Below are 20,692 nucleotides of genomic sequence, written 5' to 3'. Positions count from 1 at the left end.
ACCATCAAACAAACTCTCTCGTTCCGTTTAACAGCTGCCTGTAGAGCAAGATGCGGCTGATGACACGTGTTTCTAAGCGTTGCTCTGAGGCATTAAATTCTATCCGCGGAAGCAATTAGCTGGTGTTCTTGGGATGCCCATATACGTATATACTTACCTTTGCATCAACTAATCTGTGCTTCACTTATATGATAACGTTGCGCCGAGTTTTACTCTAGCGAAGAAATACACGACGAAGGGAACAATGACGCAGATGGACGAATCACCTTCAGTTAGACAATCTCTGAGAGTTGGCGAAATTTACGTTTCACTTGGCTTCTGGCCATTGTAGAAAATCAGATCATATAGTGCAGGCAGCGTGGCCTCAAGAACACATCGCAACAGAAACGACAGATAAAAAAAAAATACTGAAGCACAAGTTCATGAGCGCAGAGTCTATCCATGCGAGTTGCTTATTTCGTTCGGTGCGGCTTTTATTTATTTTTTAAAACTATTATTAGGGTTAAACTATTATTGTTATTGTTGTTGTTGTTGTTGTTGCATGGTGTATGCCACGTTTAAATTAATACTACAATGACGCATTACGTCGCATTTCCCGCACGCCGCCTAATGTAAACAGTGGTAATGCGCTAGGAAGTAAATTAAAGCAGCGTTGACGTTTCTCTGTATTGCGAACGGTAGCTGTGAGGTTGAGACGATGTCTACGTGACTACTTTACGTTCACATAAGTGTGACTGATTTGTGTAGTTTCTATTCCATTAGTTTTGTTGTAAGACAGTGTATTTGGACTCAATACGACAGGAGGACAACATATACAAGTACGAGAATCCCGGCCCAGAAAAGGACACCGAAATTCTGAAAATGATAATGTACGTCAACAATCACTCGTAATATAAGCATCAAACCTTCTGCGAAGCACGCCCTCATGCACTACTTCTTGCACTTTCTCCCTGTGCTGTAAAAGTGCACACAATAATGGAAAGAACGGATCACCACACCCGTGTTTTGTAGTTGTTGTAAATGTGGTTTCAGTAAAATGTAACAATAATGCATGACAACGAGAATTCGTAGAGATGGTTCGTAATATAATTTGCGAGGAGCTCTCTTTGCCACAACATGTGCGTGCGATTAATTTCGCATGTTTAAATAGAGCGTTTGTATCCAGAATAAGACCATTGCATGTGTTAAATGCATTTAAATCTTAACCAGAAAGAGCCCGGACTTTCAAATGACGGGTTACTTAACCCAGATTGCTCCCAGTTTTCGTACCACACATGAAATTCCACGATTCCTCTCTGGTTTCCTTTTTTAAAAATAGCACTAAATTCTAACCCCCCCCCCCCCCCCCGAATAATAATAATTAGTATAAAAGGCGAAAACGAAGGATACTATCTGTATTCCATACGTCCCTTGGCCCATTTAGCGTAGGCAATTGATCAGCTGTTGTCTCTGACCAAATATGCGTTAAATAGGCTGGATACCATAAAGTTTCTAGGGAACACCTAAGATTACGGTCGCATCTGTCACTGGCGCAAAAAGCAATTCGCACGCTAGTGCAGTTCATGAAGTGGATTGGCCTCATTGACCTTTGTAGTCGTGCTGTTCACCCCATTATGAGAGCGCAGTTTACTCATACCTTTTTTTCTGTCCTCGTCCTCGTTATTTAAGTGTTGAGTAGCAAGTCGGACATTCGTCTGTTTGACCTCCCTAGTTTTTCTCCTTTTGATCTATCTATCTATCTATCTATCTATCTATCTATCTATCTATCTATCTATCTATCTATCTATCTATCTATCTATCTATCTATCTATCTATCTATCTATCTATCTATCTATCTATCTATCTATCTATCTATCTATCTATCTATCTATCTATCTATCTACGTTACCGTTATTTTGATCGTTGTCTTAACTACTTATCTGTCCGTCTATTTGTCGGTCTGTCAAAAGGATCCGTAAGTGGGTGTACTCAAGCTTGTTCGTTCATTTTATTTCAGAGGACGTCGTGGAAAAGTGTCCAGAACTAAGCCTCCCTAAGTGCAGCAAGGGCGACGTGGCCAAGACCAGGACGGACGAAGCGGGCTGCCCCGTGTACTTCTGCGGTAAGACGAAAGGGTGCTCACAGCAACGCTAAACGAACGTATACTTAGAACTGTAGATATTTTTTTTTCTAAAACCCTGCTTTTCTGCAGCAGAGAAAGGCCGATGATTAGTGGAGAGGAGGAAGGACAAACTTCCACTTTTTGAATTTCGCACCTAGACTACAATGTCGGTGACGGTAATAAAACAACATGGTCTTCACTGCATTTTCGTGTACTGGGGCTGTTTCTCGAAATTAAACCTTCCCAGACATCGAGAAATTCTCAGAGTTCCAGTGGCCTTGCTGGTAGGACAGACAGGATGCGGATGGTGCTAGTTCCGTGTGATCTAGCCTTGCAGAGGCATGCCCGTAATTGCTCCGCCCGAACATCTCATTTTACCATGCCGGGACACATATGCTATGCAGAGAGTTAATCGCAGCATAAACAAGTCTTAACACTAATGTGACTGAACAAGGCGATTATAAGGAGCAGATGTAGACTTACGTACCACTCCACCAAGCTAATCTAATTAGATTATAATTAGATTATCTAATAGATAATCTAATTAGATTATCTATTGCATCAAACGAATGGTGATGTTTAGCATTACTTGCTAAACATCACCATTCGCTGAACAGATCGATATCTTTAGGAAACCTTAGGCTTGCTAACATAGTTCACAGCCGACTTCCTATCAATCTGCCAGCTTAACTTATTACGTATACAAACAGACAGAATGTTCACAGAAATCCGGTAAGCTTCTACTGTGGTCTGGCATTGTGTCATGTAAAATGTCACTGTTTGTCACGGCAGCAAGTACGAGACTTGTCATGTTATTCTCGCTCAGATATGCATCCAGAATATCAACTTCTACTAACCATAAACAGCCTCGAAAATTTTAGCGGTCTCGACTAGGCGGTAACTCTAATCCATGCCAGACTATACCAAAGTGCGTAGATAAAGCGATGCATAGCGTAGTAGTTTCCATCACTTTTAATCGAATCAACATATGTTGTTCAACGTGTTGGTGCGCTAAGAGAGGATTCCGTGCTCCAGCTCACACGTGGGGCACGAAGCTGATCTTCAGAGCTGATGCTAGCCCCATTGTGTTCATTGCGTGAAAAAAAAAAAAAAACATAGAACAGTCGGAACGAACTCCGCGGCGCCCCTGCACGTTATTTTTTATAGTTACTAGCTTTGCTGAGCGCACCTTTGCGCTCTCTAGATAATGAGTCCTGCACTTTGCTGTGGTTCCCAGCGGAAATCACGAGACAGCGCTTATCTCTCTTTTGGTTTGTTTAAGCCATGCAGGCAGAATCGCACCTGTCGCGCGCAATTTATTTTCTCTGCGCCCGCTTCTTTCCTGACGGGCTGCCAGCCGCAAGGCTTATAGAAGTAGCAGACGCGGTGGCTGGTGCGTATAAAGTGTTGGTGTTGTTTATGGCAGGTGGAATGAGCCTTCGTGTATTTGCTTTTCATTACCAAAGTAACCCGCCTCACAACCACAAAAAAGGAGCTCCAGTTCTGCCATGCTTATATGTCGGCTAAGTTCAAGTAACGAAACACTGAACATGCTCACCCTGTCAGCTTACACAGAATGCGGGACCAGGGACGCTGGAACGTAGCGCAAAGCAGAGATGACTCTTTCCCGTGCTTTTCTTTTTGAACCAGGCCTTCTTTAGCAGTCAGACGTCACCTGCAGTTACCTAGACGAATTATTTAGGAACGCGCGCGGCAGACGAGCAGCACGAAAAGTAACGATGAAAATCAGCGCGTACACAAAAACACAATGCATTCAGGATGAGCGTTACTTGCGCTTATTCCCTTTGTTTTTACGTGTTTCTATGTGAGTCTACCGTGTAAAGTGACGCCGCAAGTCGCCGACAACCAACAATTTTGTTTTGTTCGGCTGCTGGCTACATGTCGTAACTCCAGGACCACACGCACCAGACCATGCTCCATATTTAAACGACGTGTGTGCCTGCTCAATAGAAAAATCAAGCATAGCGCTATGCTGGATGTGCTATGCCGATAAAGAGACTTGAGAAGAGGAACCCGTGTACCCTAAGGTACTCAAGCATGCTCAGATTGCCCCATGCAAACGGCATTTTTGTCACCTTAAAGGCACCGCATTTGGGAGTAAATGAGTGTGCGGGTTACCGTACCTAATAACACATGCCTGTGTTAACTGCAGGCAGGGCCCGAAACCTCCTCAACCCATTGCACACCCGTGCATATATATGCGGTGTGCTTCTATAGGTCTTCATCTGGTACCAATCACGCCGCTGCTGTTCTGAAGCCTGGTACCTCTGTGGCATTCCTGTGACTGCTGTCACTAAGTATACTAGTGTGAACAGGACAATAACACTAAATTACTTGCAGGAACAGACGCTCCACACAGCGGCTGAGTTTCAACCAAACTTTATTTCAAAACGGGCACAGCTATATACGGAAGGACACATTTTAGTGCGCATGAAAACGTAAGGCACTGCTCCATCATTGCACATGATGCGACTCTGCATCAAGGCACCCGGTCGGTTTATATCTTTTGTTCACGTCAGCATAAATTTTCTTTTAAAAATTGCTACAAGGAACTCGAGTGCTGCGGTCATCCAGCAACGAAGGCAATGGTAGTTAGTACAATCACATTTTATCCAGCGGCTGTGGTACAATAATATGCTAATATTCATCCATGTGGTTTCAGACGTTCTTGTGGCGTTATGTATTACGCTTAAGGAGCCATTCCTATCTCAATAAACATACAAGGTATCTATCCATATCTATTACGCTTTAGCTTCGTAAATTTCGCAAAACCCTATTTTTGTAAATGTATGATGTATGAAGGCAACACGTCGCTGCACACCAGCATGATGATTGCGAATCGTATTTAAAACGCAATGTTTTGGTGAAGATGATCCATTTGCAATGTCAAAAGGCCGTGCATGTCAAGCTAGAAGGACAAAATGTAGGACAAATGCATGTCTGCTACCTACTATTCCTACGCTGGCTGAACAGCCATACTTGCCGGACCCGTGGACGCTAGCGCTAGAATTCCTTCGAGTAATTTTTGCAGGAAATTATCTCCACTTTAGTACTGTTCAAGTAAGCATGCTCAAATTGCAAGCTAAAGTGCTGATACCATCATTTCACTAAAGCTACGCTAAAATCAAATATGAACTTAGTCTTGTTTAGCACGCCTCTGCAAATCGCTTACTGTTAGCGCGAGCTGATACGTGGCAAGAAAAGACGCACAACACAATGCACCGGTGGCGGTGCTACTTACACGCACGAGCTCCCAATCACGCCACCGATTTTGACATCATCTACTTTAGGCCCGTTAAATGGGCCTGAGACACACACACATAGACAGAGACAGAAAGAGTGTGTGTGTATAGACCACAATGCCCCAATGGAATAGAATAGCAATTTTAGTCTATAAGAGAGTCTGTGTACTTTCTGTTCACAAAAGAAGAAGCCTACAAAAGGAGCTAAGTAGTCTACGAGATGTCTACGGACGGTCTACGGGCTGTGGAAATTCATTTTTGTAAAGGACCTAATAAGGCCTCAACTTTCTACCCTGCAGAATGCGACCCGGCACTCTGCCCTGCCGTGGTCTGGCCCACCGACCTGGAGATTGGACAGGAGGTGGTCATGACGCCCCAAGGCTGCTGCGCTACCCTCGAAGCCGTGTGCTACCCGGAGAAGTGCCCGCCCGAGCCTTCTTGCCCACCCGGCACCCAGCTTGTCGCCACGCCCGGGGCATGCTGCAACAACTACAAGTGCAGTGAGTGCTTGCTTCAAAGAAGCACCGACACATTTCTTTCGGAGTTTCAAAAAGTTATGCGACACGCTTCTCGTGCGTTAAAGAATCACACTTAGCGAGTACGCAGGTTGGGAAACACGTACAAGACACGCTTGATAGTAAAGTCGTCTAGAAATGCCGGGCCTCGCGTCATTGACATTATCGTGACATCATAATACAGAGTGAAATTTGCCGACGTCATGCAGCAGTAAAGCTTCGTATGAATGCGTTGCTCAGGCAAGAAAGTCGCAGTTTCGCCCGAAAGGCGAAGCATCGATTGACATCATTCATTGATCAACATGAATAGACACACTCGATGACCGCACACAACCGCTGTCAAAACGCTGGCGTGAGCAAGCGCGCTGCAGCAGCTAGTGAAGGTTTGTGCGGTCTATCGCTTCAAGGGAAACTGAGTGGCGAAAGCACACAGCATAAAAAGGTAGGAGCCGTGTGCAGATCGCTTTCAGAGATACGGGGCGCGCAACCGCCCGCAGCCGGGCAAAGTACAAGTACGCAGTTTCTGGCGGAGTAGAAGCAGCACCCCTCCCTCCCGCGCTGCCTTCCCGCTTTCCTCCTTTGGCGTGCGAGATCGAGTCGCCAGTTCCCCTTGCACCCGGTCGCAAGATACGCATTTGGTGCCGCAGCAAAACGTCGCCCCCCCTCCCTCCCTCCCATCCCTCCACGGCCTTTTGAGCAACGGAAGACGTCAAGTTTGCTCTCCGCCGTGCGTTCGCTCTCCGTGAAAGCGCGCGTTCCTCGCGTGCTTTCACGCGCACATACAGCATACGGCGCGCGGCGACGATTTTTTCACCCTTGGACTTTATGCGGAACCTCACGGCGACAGCGACGGCAGAAGTCAGTTTGGAGTGCCCATATAATTGCTATCGCAATAAAATAAGCGAGAGTGCCTGCGCGCATTTCTTGCGGCAACGCTCGCGTGTGCAGTCACAGCAATCGCGGAAACGGAGCCATTCGCTGTGTCGTGATGTCATGACACCTCCTGGGTACAGAAACCGAAACTTGTTCGTAAAAACAAGCATGATAATAATTTATTTAGGGTTCTCTGGTGCTTGCAGCTGTATTTTTGGGGGTTTACAGCGTTTCCATATTCATTTAGCGGAAGAAGATGACGAGACGCAATTGTCAAGTCCGTACTCCTTCAAGCGAGACGGGCGAAGCGCGTCGTCGATAGTCCACAGCAAGCGCAAAGCCGACTGCCATCAACCTGTATGAAATCCAACCGTTGCGCACACAGATGACTCGAATCGAAACTTGCTAGATGGTTGGCGGAATAGGTAGTCGTGCGGGAGGCTTCCTCCAGTACTCGCCTCACTCTACTACTTACAGGCTTATTCTATGTTACACAGTCAAATAATGACACGCATTCTCCGAATTTCATCTTGCCGCGATAGCATTGTTTTATTACTCCCGCATTTACACCTTGGCCAAAAGCTACCGCGAACTGCTGGTTACTATAGTGCATGACCTAGAATAATTAATCTCCATGTTTGCTTCCTGCAGGCCTTCATAATCTTAATCTGATTTCTCGCATTACGGAGTAAGGTTTTTTTTTTTTTTACAGTTACTTGTGTGGTCAAAACTTCATAAGAACTTCGTTAAGTTTCTCGCCTTGCTTGAGCGCAATAGTCTCCACTGAATATACATTGAATAAGTTTCATGAGTCAATGGTATAGTACATGATGATAGTTAAGAAGACTACAATTTTTCGTGCCCCTTCACTTCCTTCCTTATATTCGAACAACCGTTTTTATACTTTTTCCGGTGATAACTTTCGTGCTAAGGCTGCCTCATTGAGATGTTAGAGCTTTCTCTTCTTTTTTGAAAGACACTTGATAAATTGAAATTGTTATGTGGTATGAAACAATATCCTTACCCGTATAAGTTCATGTTCTTTGTGCCCTGTCTTCCACAAACCATCACGTAGGCATGCCTGGCTTGAATTACACGATGACGTCATATGCTGTTTTGCTACGTGGTGGTTAGATTTTCAATGCGAGAATACGTTCGGTATCGCAGTGCATTATTGAATACCGGCGATGCAACGTTGCTGCTTTGTTTCCACCTTCATGGCAACGATATCTACATTCGTTTTAAAACAAGTTTCCACTCTTCCTGAAGACAAGATTATGGTGAAGCAGCCCTGAATAATACAGCAGTGTTTACTTGACGATGTTAGAACTACGAGTAAGTTCATATATTCAAAAGAGCGAAGGAACTTCGTGAGAAGACGCTTTCAGGTTCGTACAAGAATAGACGAGCCTATCCAAAGCCGAAAGGCGCTAACACGATATAGAAGAAAGAAAGAAAGAAAGAAAGAAAGAAAGAAAGAAAGAAAGAAAGAAAGAAAGAAAGAAAGAAAGAAAGAAAGAAAGAAAGAAAGAAAGAAAGAAAGAAAGAAAGAAGCACAATATAAAACTGCTGTTACGTTGAGACCACGCACGTATTTTATGCTGAGATCATAGCTTCCCGCTACCATATTACTCATCCGATATAGCTGGCTTCATCGTGAAGCCGTTCCTATATCACCGGCTGTGCCCCGCGGCACAATGTTGGTCTCGAAAGAAAACCGAGTCTGCTTCGATGGGACAAAGAAGCGACGCAGGCTTGGTTGGCGCACAGCAGCAAGCCTTCGTCGGAGAGTAGACAAGAAAAACAGGATGCAGCAATTCGCAATAACTGCGATAGTACGTTTTTCCTAGTGCACCGGCACGTGAGGATGGCTTTGAACGCCTAGCACATGCAAGACAGTAATATTTCCGAGCACGTTCCTGTTTCGTTTTTTTTTTTTTGTGTGCATGCGTGGTGCACGTTCAATGAACAGCAAGGAATTTACTTTCGAGTTCCCATTGTTCAACTCCCAGTATTGTATTCAGGACAGCTCACGCCATATTCGGCATATGGCGCCTCCATTCAGATGGCTCCGTCAGCGTTCAGTCTTGTAGACTTGGTTATTTATTTATAAATGTTGCTCTGATGCTGCTGAAGTTAATCAATACACGCAGTCTTGTCGGCATATCCATATTATAGACAAACACATTCATATGCTTGTAAGCCCATAAATGTGAACTTATACATATGTGTTACCGTAGCTGCCGTCAACGCAACATTAAAAATTCATGCTGCATTTATTTAAACTAAATTTAAATTACGAGGTAAGCACCACATTTTGGTTGCAGTCGTTATATAGCGTTTAAGAGTGCATATTTTGTCACTGCGCGCCTCTTCTCAAGAACAACTTCGTTGCGAAGCATGCAACGTCGTCCTCGTCCATTACAGTGTTGCCTGTAGTGGGCTCCGAAATACATGCACAGACGCCACCACTCTCAGCGTCTGTATGGCGCGCAATACACCGCACCAATTACGAATTGTCAGAGCTGCCCAACAGCGCAACGGTTAGCGCCTGCACATAGCCGTATAGACATGAATTCGAATCCCAGTTGTGGGGGTGGTGGACATAGTTTCGTATTCCTTTGCCCTGTGGTGAGGGTGACGCTAAGGATGAGGGGGTGTCCTGACGACGGCTGCTTGACGACGACGGTCATCGTTGTCGAACCAACTACATGTTACAAGTTTCCATGGATTTTCGGGGTCTGCGCCAGCCGGGGTCACGAAGCGTGGGCCGACTTTCATGCTTCGCTAGCGACATCGGGCATCGGTGAAGTGATAAGGCATGGGCAGACTTCGGCGTCCAGCCAGCGCCACACCCAGCGTCACATTATTCTTGACGACGCCGGCCGACGACGAAACTCTCTCGGAAACGTCTTCCTTGTGGCTGTGGCTTAACGGATAAGATGTACGGGCACAGTAAACTCAGTTTAGACCTCCTAACTGTTAGAAAAAGAGTTGGTTATACACGAAAAACTGAGATAGCCTGAATCAAAGCGCTGGTCAGCCACTCAGCTTATGTGAACTGAAAAAAAGAAAGAGGTAGTAAAATCGAGGGGAAGAATTATCACGATGAGGATAAGAACGATGGCTTTGAATGTGCACAAATCATCGCAAACAACGTTTTCAAATCGTGGCAGTATAAAAAAACTTCAATTTCATTCAGCCGATACTGTAGAGACTGGAAGGTGATGCCTTGCATTGTTCGAACACTTAGGAATGCATTGAAACACTTGATTTCATGCTCCACTTGCCTTGGAGGTTTACTTTTAATATCTATCAGAACACTCAGCACGCATTCATCCATAACAGTGTCAGCTGTTAGGAAGAATTTTCATGTGCAGTCCAAGTTTTTTTACAAGTTACCTAATTATTCCTGCATTTCGGGTGTTTGCGTAGTCATAAAAGACTCACTAGTATCTGCGCTATAGTTCTATTTACCATCTGAAAAGTTTCACCACAGCATATCTACTCTGCTGCCATCGAGGCTTCTTCACAATTTTGTTAACGAATATAGTGTTCGGTGACGCCTGATGCGGAAAGTTGCGAAAAGTAAAGTTTATTCGGGTGCACCTGTCCACCCTTCCAAGGTCCCGTTGACATGGGTAATTACTTATTTACACATGCTCTATACACACCACTTCAAAAGTTCCAACCAGTTAACTCCTATCAGCGTGCCTGTACGGATTGTTTCGAAATCGCCCTTGCACAAAACCGAAGAGAGAAAGGATGACAAAGGACACGACAAATAGTGTCCAATATCTCAGGCGTTAACAATTTAAAATGAAACGCAGGCTTTTTCTTTTTTTCGTTGCCCGATGACTTCAAACATTTGCAAGCGTTATCGCCTTTTCCATGTCCCCTACATTTAGAAAAAAAGGAAAGAAAATGCAGTTGGTCTTTATGTTTCTCTCTCTGTCTCTGCAGAAGCCCCCGAAGGAGTGTGCCTGTACACGCACCAATACGAAGTCAACGACGAAGGCAGAGAAGTCCCCGTCGAAGTGTACCGCCAGAACGTCTCTTTCTACCAGGTACGTCGTCACAACCTTTCGCCATTCCATGGTTCTTCATTATTGAATCGAAATATTAATTTACCACTCATACAGATTGATTAGACTGATTCTCTTGTCAGTCGATTGAAAATCGCCTGACTAATTCGTTCACGGAATTTAACGACCGAAAGCTACTCTCGGGCTAGGAGAGGTGCCGTCGTGGATAGATTCTGATTAAGTTTGACCGCATGAAGTCCTTAAATGCGTATTTTATTCCGAGGAGAGAGCGTTTTCAGCATTTTGGCCCCCTATGAAATCTATCGCCGTGGTCGGGAACCCAAACAGCCGCCTCAGGGTTCAAACGCGCAGACACTGAGCCTTCGTGGTGGGTAAGAGGACATGGAAAGGAAAATAAATAATAAATTACACCGAAGAAATATCAAAGCAACTAAACATAAAAGAGCAAGAAAAAGAAAGAAGAAACAAAAGAAGGAAACGGGCCCAAGAGAAGTACCTGTGAAGACGTCATCTGACGGTTTGGAACGCTTGTCAAAGCATTAAGAATGACGACGGCGCTGGGCGTGTGAATTAAACAGAGTGAGCACAGCTCGGGATGAAGGATCTGAAGAAAGGGCCAATGAATGCAAAGCATTAAAGTGCAGGCTGTTAAAAAAATGGAATGACAAACGCCTTAGTTAGTGCCGGCATCGCGGGGCAGCTCTATACATATAGTCGGGCACTGCCAACGACTCGAGAAGTTCCTTGTACACTCCATCACCAGTTTCATTCGAAAAATATTTCTTTACACCAACATTGCGTCTTCTTTTTTTCTCTCTCTTTTGTTGCAAAGTGCGAAAGCTCTCACTTGTGCTTTTACTGACATAGTATGTATATTAATATTATTTTTTGCGGCAGGCTAACAGTGAATGGAAGGACGGTCTCTGCCGAAACTGCTCGTGCGATGGTTCCGGATCTCAGTTCATGGCGCGATGCACGCACGAGACCTGCTACGAGAGCGCCGAGCTGCCCGATGACAAGGTTGGTTTGCACCGACGTGATGCTCTGTTTTTAGTCGCACACAATTATTCTATCGTGGTAGTGCTCCTTGTTATGAACTCTGAACTGCATATATTTGTAGAGCTCTCGTTTAAAGAAATTGTGCGCATCTATAAGAATTAGGTAACGTGAAGCAAGGTATTCTTTCACCATTAGTATAGATTGCAGTGGTAGTTTCTTAATAATGAGAAGAAGAAACAGTCTTCTTGAGCGCCAGTACGCACCTTATCTCCGGCGAAAAGAAGCTAACATCCTACAGGAAGCCGCAAAAAAAAAAAAAAAAAAATCCGATAACCATTCACCACTCCTTCGAGCTAACCGACGCAACAGACTGTTAAATTGAACGGGAGAACCACTAATGTCGCATCCCTGCTTATTGTTCACCCAGGACTACTACTTGACTGTGGTAGACGTGCCGCTGCGCTGCTGTCCCACAATTGTTCGGCTTTTCTGCAAGGACGACTACGGCAACATACGCGAGGTAAGTACCAGCTTCGTGCGGCCAGTGAGAGATACAACGGCGACAGCGCATCATCGCGCTTCGGCGACTTATTGTCGCTCGGCAGCAATAAGTGCACACCGAGGAAACATTTCGCAACACTTTGCTGCTTTATCTACCTTTTCATTTGTCCCTAATTCCTCTGATTGGAAACGTTCTGTAGATCTCACTTCCAAAGGTGAACGAAAATGTTAAGCAGGAAATGTAATTGGAGAAATCTTTCTACTGTGCTATATTTGAGCTTTGTGATGCATCATACAAACGAACAGGCATTCAATAGCTATTCCAAGTCTGAAATGTTTCACGGTGCCTTTCGATCAGAGATCACAAAGACTTGAAACAAGTAAGCCCTACTCTTTGTGACGCGTGGATTGGTTCGATGTGTTTGAAAAGGTGAGTGCCAGCGTGAGCAAAATAGACAGCACATTCATTCAAGCGGCCGGGACGGCTACGGAAATGGTAAGACTCTGAGGTGTTATTCCACAACTAATACGCCAGTGTTTAACAAAGCAAGAATCAAAACATCAAGGCACACGTGGATAAACAAAACTTTCTTGCCCATTATTTGGTAGACTAACTACAATCGACTGTCGTCAACGATAACTGCTTTGGCCTTTTGTTAATCCTAATAAGTTGTCTACTCTATCATGCTTCATTTATATCGCAGCAAAATGTTACTTATAGGTAAAGTTCTTATTAAGTTATCTCATGAAACCGTTCATCAGTTTGTTATCTGAAACATGCAGCACTGTTTGAAGAAAAACTGCACATTCCACATGTGTGGAACACAGAAACAGGAATACGAATCTTACGCTCCCAGCAGGTTCTGCCTTCTGCGCCTGTGTCAAATAATAACATGTAAAAGCTTTCGCGAGTGATGCATTCTTTTCCTATTCTGTTGTCAGTTTCTCATCATTTGTCTGCGCAAGGACATAGATAATGTTTCCGAAAGAAATTCTAAGCTGAACAAAAGTTATTGTAAGATCATGAAGTATTCGGCCATTTGTGAAACGGTTACCGCTTAATAATTGAGAAAAAGAAGATCAATGTTTCGTCCCTGTGCAAAAAAACTTCCTCTGCAAATGAAATAATCGCAGTGGGAATATTCTTCCTCGGTTGCCGAATGGTAATGAACATATGCAACTCATGTTCACGGATGGAAACCACTAAGGTATGCAAACTACTTCAGGGTTTCCAATTGAGCGATATGAATATACGACTCATATAATTACCAGAATTCATAGCATTATATGCACTCCCGAGAAAACCAATATAAAAATAAGTGTTCTAATGTGACAGAGTCGAGTGCGTACCTTTTCTTGCGGAGGAAGGATTATAGATTGTTACGTTTGTTACTCAAACTTCTGGAGGACGCGGACTCAATGTCACTGCGACTTCCTTTTTTTTTTCTTTTCTTTATGCGCACTGATTGCATTTATGTATGTCTTGCTATGGTATAACACAACCAAAAATACTCATGGCCAGGAGAACGCCGGCTAACTTCATCTAAAAACTAATAACGCAATCATGCACTTCATCCCACAGCCGCAAAATTGGTTTTACCGTGAAACGGCTACTGAAGCAGCAGTTCATGTTTTGGGCATTTTACGCAGCCCGGCGACGTGTGGCAGTCTCGGGAGGACCCGTGCCAGTCGCACGTATGCGAGAGAACCGCCGCGGGAGAAGTTCACAAGGTTCTTCGCTCCATCGTCTGCCCCAAGTGTCCAGAGGTGAGCCATCTGGGTGGGCTGTGGGTTGGACCAAAGATGTTCTTAAGTGTCTTGGCTATCCCGGAAACATTGCTCGGTGCCCATCAGTCAAAAAACGGTATGACAGCGACACGCTCTTAAATGAGCGACAATCGGACAAAATAGTATCACCGTACCCAATACGCAGGGATATAGTACTTAATTTTTCACAAAAAAAAGCGAAAAGAGAAATGTAGTGTTGCGCAAGGTCATTCGATTACTGACCACTCAGCTAAAGCGTAACCCCACCTCTCGTTGCAGCCAACGCAGTAAGCGTCCCCTTCCCACGTCTTGCCCTTTTAAGCAAGTTTCGTAAGATGAGATTTTGCTTGACATTTCGAACGTGCGGCTTCCCTGGCGTGGCAAAAAGCCCATTTGCCTTTACAGTATGCAATTCTTCAATGTTCGGACAGGTTGAACTTTCCTGCGAGACCCATGCTGAACATTTAATGCCCGCCTACTTTTGTTTGCTTGTTTTATCGAATTAAAAGTTCAACTTAGAGAAATACTATCACGTGACAGTTCCTAACTGGTTTAATTTTGTGTTCACCAATGAAAACTACATAAGTCTATGCAAACAATCACTGTGTCTTCTTTAGGGGCCTTGTAAATTCCAGAATCAGAGCGTCCAAGATCGGTGCAATTGCAACGGGAACACGAAATACGCATGCGTGGTATTTGCATATCTGAAAAACGTCGGTGAAGTTTAAGCCGTGTAAAATAGTCTCTACGCAGTCACTAACGATGCCCCGTGGTTTCTGGCACTTCAGAATTCGCAGGAAATTGCCCCGGCTCCGGGCGAGTGCTGTCCCCGCTGCCAGGTTGTGGCATGCGACGAGGCCGGCACGCTACACCCGGTGGGCACTCGCTGGAACTCGACCACCTATCCGTGCTACGTCGCTTCGTGCGAGCAGCAGGGCGACAGCGTACGCACTGTCTACAACAGCCCTTCCTGCTCTCCTGTGCCCAAACGGTGCCCCAAGGTAAGCAAGACGCGCTCTATATCAGCCGTAGGTCTGCAGAATAAGCGGACTCACCAACAGTTTTGTAGTCTATGTGTTCACTTATACTCGTGTGCACTCGCACTTGTCGACACTCATTCACAGTCCTACTCATGTTTACTCACGCTCATAGTCGCTTCCATTCACACTTACGGGCACCCACTCATACAGCAGTGTCCGCACAAGAAACGAGGACACAATTCAAACGTAACACGCACAGAAAGGTTTGCCTTGTGTCCTCGTTTCTTGTGTGCGCACTGTAGTTTCATAATGAATAGCTACCAACTCGCCCAACTTTCAGTTCCTTCACAAACCCGGCAACTTCCAGTCACCGGTAATCACTGACATACATACCCACGTATGCTCATGCTGACCGACAGTCACTGATCTTTATACTTCATACTCCCTCCCCAGCACTGACTTTTGTTCGTACTCAGGTTAACCGGCACTCACTTGTGTTCATATACTCACGCCCTTCAACACTCACTAACGCTCAATCTCACGCCTATAAAATGAGTGAAGTGTGAGTATGTGTCATTGCACTCGTAAGTATGCCGACCTATTGTTTCAGCCTCCTTTATAATATAATAAAATTACTGCATCTTATATTGTGTTCAGAGATCCCATAGCAGAAAAACACCGCCCAAGCACTCCGTACAGATGGTTAACCAACGAAGCCTAAACGTATAGGCCCCGGTATTTAGCAGTGGGTTAATCCCGACGCTGTATTGAAGCGTTTCTCAATTATAACTGTACAGATGGTTAACCAACGAAGCCTAAACGTATAGGCCCCGGTATTTAGCAGTGGGTTAATCCCGACGCTGTATTGAAGCGTTTCTCAATTATTGGTTACATGTTTGTGTTTCTAGTGGAACGCAAGCGCCAATGGCGGGCGGATGCTGCTAACCACGATGCCGAGCTAACTCGAGATATCGAACGCATGCGACAACGGTGAGCCGAGGAAGCGGCGTTGCGGGCAGAGCAGCGTCAACGTGGCAATGGTGGGAACGCGTTCGCCGGGGCCAACGCCAGCTTTCTCGAGCGGCACTTGGCGCGCGTGCTTGGGTACGACGCAGAGAACGACGCAACTGACGGCGCATTGAGACCTTTATCGAAACATGTGGCGAACGGTTTTTCGTTTCGCCTAGTCATATACAGATTTCGCTGTATTAACATGGATAAAGAAATGCATGCCAGGTCTGCCTGTAGGAGACATCGACACTTTCTGTGGTCGTGCCCAATCTACCTTCGTGAAACGTTTTAGAAAATCCACAGACGAAGTGCGCTACACATGCGTGCCTGCAATACGTGTTTCCAGATGGATCCACTTTAGCCTGCAAAGAAGCTTCGCGTTTTTCTTGCAATCCTCAGACAGAATGTTTTGCTGGACAGGTGGTAAATACTACAGTGACACTGCACGATGCCTCAGGTGGAGCAGTTGCCGGCCTTCATCACCAGACTAATGCATTGTAAGCAACAGTTCACTAACGGATGGAGGACATTAAGTTAATGAGTCATAAGACTGCCTCCCTGCTCCACCTAAGTATCGCACGTACGTGGGACGGAGGACAGACGGAAGAGACAGACATACCATCCTCCATCCGTTAGTGTGCTACGGCTTACAATGCATTAACAACTAGCCCTGAAACACATTGCGCCAGGCTAAGCCCGCCTGTCCTTACAACAGATCTCCACCACCACAACATCTCAACAATTTCTCTCCAAAAACATTCATTTGTCTCTCGCTGTCTCTGACTCTTCTCTGATAAGGAGTACATTGGTCAGGACAGGTCGATACTTTTTCCAGATAGAAATTGAACAGCCAGAGTGCAAACACTTCTCGTGTGAGCAACATATCGCCAGCGAACGTCTGCAAAAAGAAAATATTATTCGACCGTGCCATGCACACGTCACTTTACCACCTTTCGCCTCATCATTCTACTATTTCGACCATCTCTCCCCTGAACTTTGTCTCCTGCAAAGCAACGGTAAATAATCAACAGTTCAGCGCTTGAATAATCGGCTATCAAGCCAAGGCAACTCCAGGTTTCTTTATCTTTTTTTTTAACACGAAAGTGTTTTATGCCGGGGTCCACCAAGACTTCACTGACGTATTTCCGTCACGGAAATACGTCATAGAACATAATACAAAGAAAGAAACCAGAAGAAAAAGTTCCACAAACATGCAAAATTTGGAAATCGAACCCACGACCTCTCGGTCCGCGACGATAGATCGCCGAGCGTTTAACCCATTGCGCCACAAACGCATTTGCAGAGAGCTACACAGACGCGCCTTATATATCTAACACTCCTCCGTGTACCCGCGCTCTTGCTCGGGGCGGTGCCGCCGCCTACGAGCAGAAAAGAGAAGTACTGCATTATGACACTAACGCGCACCGACAGTGAACGCTTCGGTGGTCTCAGCACTACGACGCCTCGATGCCAGCATTCGAAGGGACGCTGGCATCAAGAAGCACTACCAACGCCACCTAGGTGGCGTTCACCGTACTCAGAACAGCGGTATGTGGCCTCCGCAATTAGCTCTTTCATTTATTATCTTCCCATCCTATAGGCGCCACAGTAACCCCTTAAGTGGCTGTTTCTTGACACTCTCTACGACTGACGTGAAAGCCGCGAGACAAATTATTACCAACAAGGCCTTCCTAGCACTTCGACTAATCACCTTCCATCTTTTCCAAATGCGCGAACAACACGCTAGCAGCTGCGGTCTCTCGAGGCTTGTCTCTATATGCTAAGTCATGGTCCTCATTTCCAGCTTTTAACGACCCATGTTTTCGACTCTCAGTTATTGTATGCTTATTGGGCAGTTCCATCGTATCGTTATGCTATCAGGCTTCTTGTATGGCTTACTCTGCGTTCATGTCCAAAATAATATACAGGGCCTGCTATCACAAAAATTCCTTACGCAAGTATTGTTCGTAGATATACTTTCATCCAATCCTGATGCAGGGAATACCATTAACGAAGGCAACTGCTAAATGGCAAAGAACATTTACGAACGGAAAGCTTTGCGAGTTCGGCGCCAGGTCCACGTAATCTCGATTATTTCATGCACTGCCTGGTATAGCCAGTCCTCAATTTCCTCGTGGTTGACATGCTGTTTTCCAGAGGACGCCCTCCTTATGCAAACGTATTTGCATTTCTGACACGCGTGCATCTTTCTACATGTGCATGTCAGCGTTACTGTGAGCACACTTTCCACGAAGTTGGTTATGTCCCAATGAGCAAGTGATAGCTTTATAGATTGCAGGCTATACACGACCACCACTGCAAAACAGGCATAAACAGTCCGCTAGCAGTGAACGTGCCGGTTCTCGTCAGATCACAGAAGATAAGCGTTATTAGGCTCAGTGAGGGCTCGGGAGCGAGACAATCTAGAAACGCCGATAGCTTTTTTTACGAGACAAGGTTGTCCGCGACACAATTTGTGTGCTGCGCTCAAGGTCAATTGATTCAGGCACTATAACTGGTCACTCAGCTAAAGCTCAACACGCCTTTCATTGCAGCCAGCGCATTAAACGTCCCTTTCCTACATCTTGGCCTTTTAAGCATGTTTTGTATGATTTCATGGCAGAAGGAGAGCTTACGGCTCTCAATATGCCATAGAATTTACATGCATCCACCTTGAACGAGACAGTTACTAGTCAAAACATATTTTATTGCGATAGCAACTATATTGACACTCAAAGATTTCTTCCGTCGGCGTCACCGTCGCCGTGAGGTTCCGTATGACGCGAACGGCGATGAAATCGTCGCCGATGATAAGTGGTTCTTGAGGGAAAGGGAAAGGTTGGCGCTATCTTCTGCAGCCCTTGAGGGAGCACGGCTCAGCGCCAGCCTCGTTGCCGCGCGCCGGACGCTGTATGTGCGAGTGAAAGGGCGCGAGGGACGCGCGCTGTCACGGGGAGCGAACGCAAGGCGGAGAACAAACGCGCGTTCTCTCCTCCTTTACAACCACCGTATATATAGAGCAAACGCGACTTCTTCCGTCGCGCGAAAGGCCGTGGGGGGACGGGAGGGAGGGGAGGCGACGTTTAGCTGCAGAACCAAGTGCGTATTTATGTAAAAAAATGTGGTTGATCCCTCTTATATAGGAATCGGTATAGAACACGAAAGTGAAACGTGTCTTCACAGAAGTAGTGTAATGTTTATTGCACATTGATATATAATGTCTATTGGTGTTTTGTGGCTAAAGCGCCCTTAGGCGTTGATGCACCCACGCTGACGCCTGGTGGCACGTCTCCTCCATCACGACTACCAACGTCGATGACCATGAGCAACCGTCGTGCATATGGAAGCTGCACTACGCTGCACACGCTAGCACAACGCGAAAGACGAAGCACGTAACTGACACACTAATACAACGCGCAAGACAAAGCACGTAACTGAATCGTCACCGAGTCAAATCAGCGCGTACAGCGCGTCGTAATTGCAGCCTCCGCGATCAACTTCAGAAACATTTTCAGACCTAATTGCGGAGGCCGCGCTCCGCTGTGCTGAGTACGGTGAACGCCACTACCAACGCCACCTAGGTGGCGTTGGTAGTGCTTCTTGATGCCAGCGTCCCTTCGAATGCTGGCATCGAGGCGTCATAGAGCTGAGACCACCGAAGCGTTCACTGTCGGTGCGCGTTAGTGTCATAATGCAGTACTTCTCTTTTCTGCTCGTAGGCGGCGGCACCGCCCCGAGCAAGAGCGCGGGTACACGGAGGAGAGTTAGATATATAAGGCGCGTCTGTGTAGCTCTCTGCAAATGCGTTTGTGGCGCAATGGGTTAAACGCTCGGCGATCTATCGTCGCGGACCGAGAGGTCGTGGGTTCGATTCCCAAATTTTGCATGGTTGTGGAACTTTTTCTTCTGGTTTCTTTCTTTGTATTATGTTCCATGACGTATTTCCGTGACGGAAATACGTCAGTGAAGTCTGCGTGGACCCCGGAATAAAACACTTTCGTGTTAAAAAGCACCGCATATCCACGACGTAAATGATGATAAGTGGGCGAAGCACCGGGGGATCATTCGGGTTAACCAGAGCTACGGACGAGAAAGAAAGAGAGAGCGCGTCGGGATCGAACGCTCTTGTGCACCGCAGCGCCCCTAGCTACGGACGAGAGAGAGAGAGCGCGCGTCGGGAACGAACTAGAGTGACCTAGAATATGGGAGAGTGTCCAAAGCGCCGCGCGAATGCATGGGAGGAGCGAGGACCTTTTTGTGTGAACTCCCGCGCCGCGGCGCTGCTGTACCGGACCCGCGGGCTTTCTCCGCTGCGGAAGCCGCGCCAAGGCGGCGGGCGTCTGCTACGAGCCTGATATCTTGGTTGCTATTAGCCAACATCGCGATAATTTGGGATATATTAAGTACCACGTCACCGCAAGGTAATACCGCAGTGCCTCACCGCACAGAGAACGCGTTTGCCGGCTGTGAATACGGGTATTTTGTCCTTCTAGCTCGCTTGGTCCGCGCTTACGCGGCTGTTTGAGTAACGCATTCCGCGCGCTTACTTCATTTAGTTATGCGTGGAATGAGCAACGTGAACGTGCTGCAGAAGAAAATAAGCTGGAGACTGCGATATTAACCAAGAGTACGTAGC

At 46.0% G+C, this 20,692-nt stretch overlaps 1 protein-coding gene across 3 annotated transcripts in view; it reads left to right on the top strand.

Annotated features, from left to right (window-relative positions):
- The window catches only part of LOC119466197 (hemocytin), a 184,324-nt gene that overhangs the window by 152,557 nt on the left and 11,075 nt on the right, over positions 1–20,692 (top strand). For all 3 annotated transcript variants that reach the window (XM_037726688.2, XM_037726687.2, XM_037726686.2), the window contains exons 68-74: positions 1,997–2,101; positions 5,664–5,864; positions 10,716–10,819; positions 11,696–11,818; positions 12,225–12,317; positions 13,949–14,065; positions 14,854–15,066. In XM_037726688.2, the coding sequence (XP_037582616.1) occupies positions 1,997–2,101; positions 5,664–5,864; positions 10,716–10,819; positions 11,696–11,818; positions 12,225–12,317; positions 13,949–14,065; positions 14,854–15,066 (956 nt within the window). The remainder of the gene's footprint in view (positions 1–1,996; positions 2,102–5,663; positions 5,865–10,715; positions 10,820–11,695; positions 11,819–12,224; positions 12,318–13,948; positions 14,066–14,853; positions 15,067–20,692) is intronic.

This window comes from Dermacentor silvarum, chromosome 10 (genome assembly GCF_013339745.2).
Source record: "Dermacentor silvarum isolate Dsil-2018 chromosome 10, BIME_Dsil_1.4, whole genome shotgun sequence".
Lineage (NCBI taxonomy): Eukaryota > Metazoa > Arthropoda > Arachnida > Ixodida > Ixodidae > Dermacentor > Dermacentor silvarum.
The sequence above is the reverse complement of the archived record's forward strand: the minus strand, read 5'-3'. Positions and strand labels throughout refer to the sequence as shown.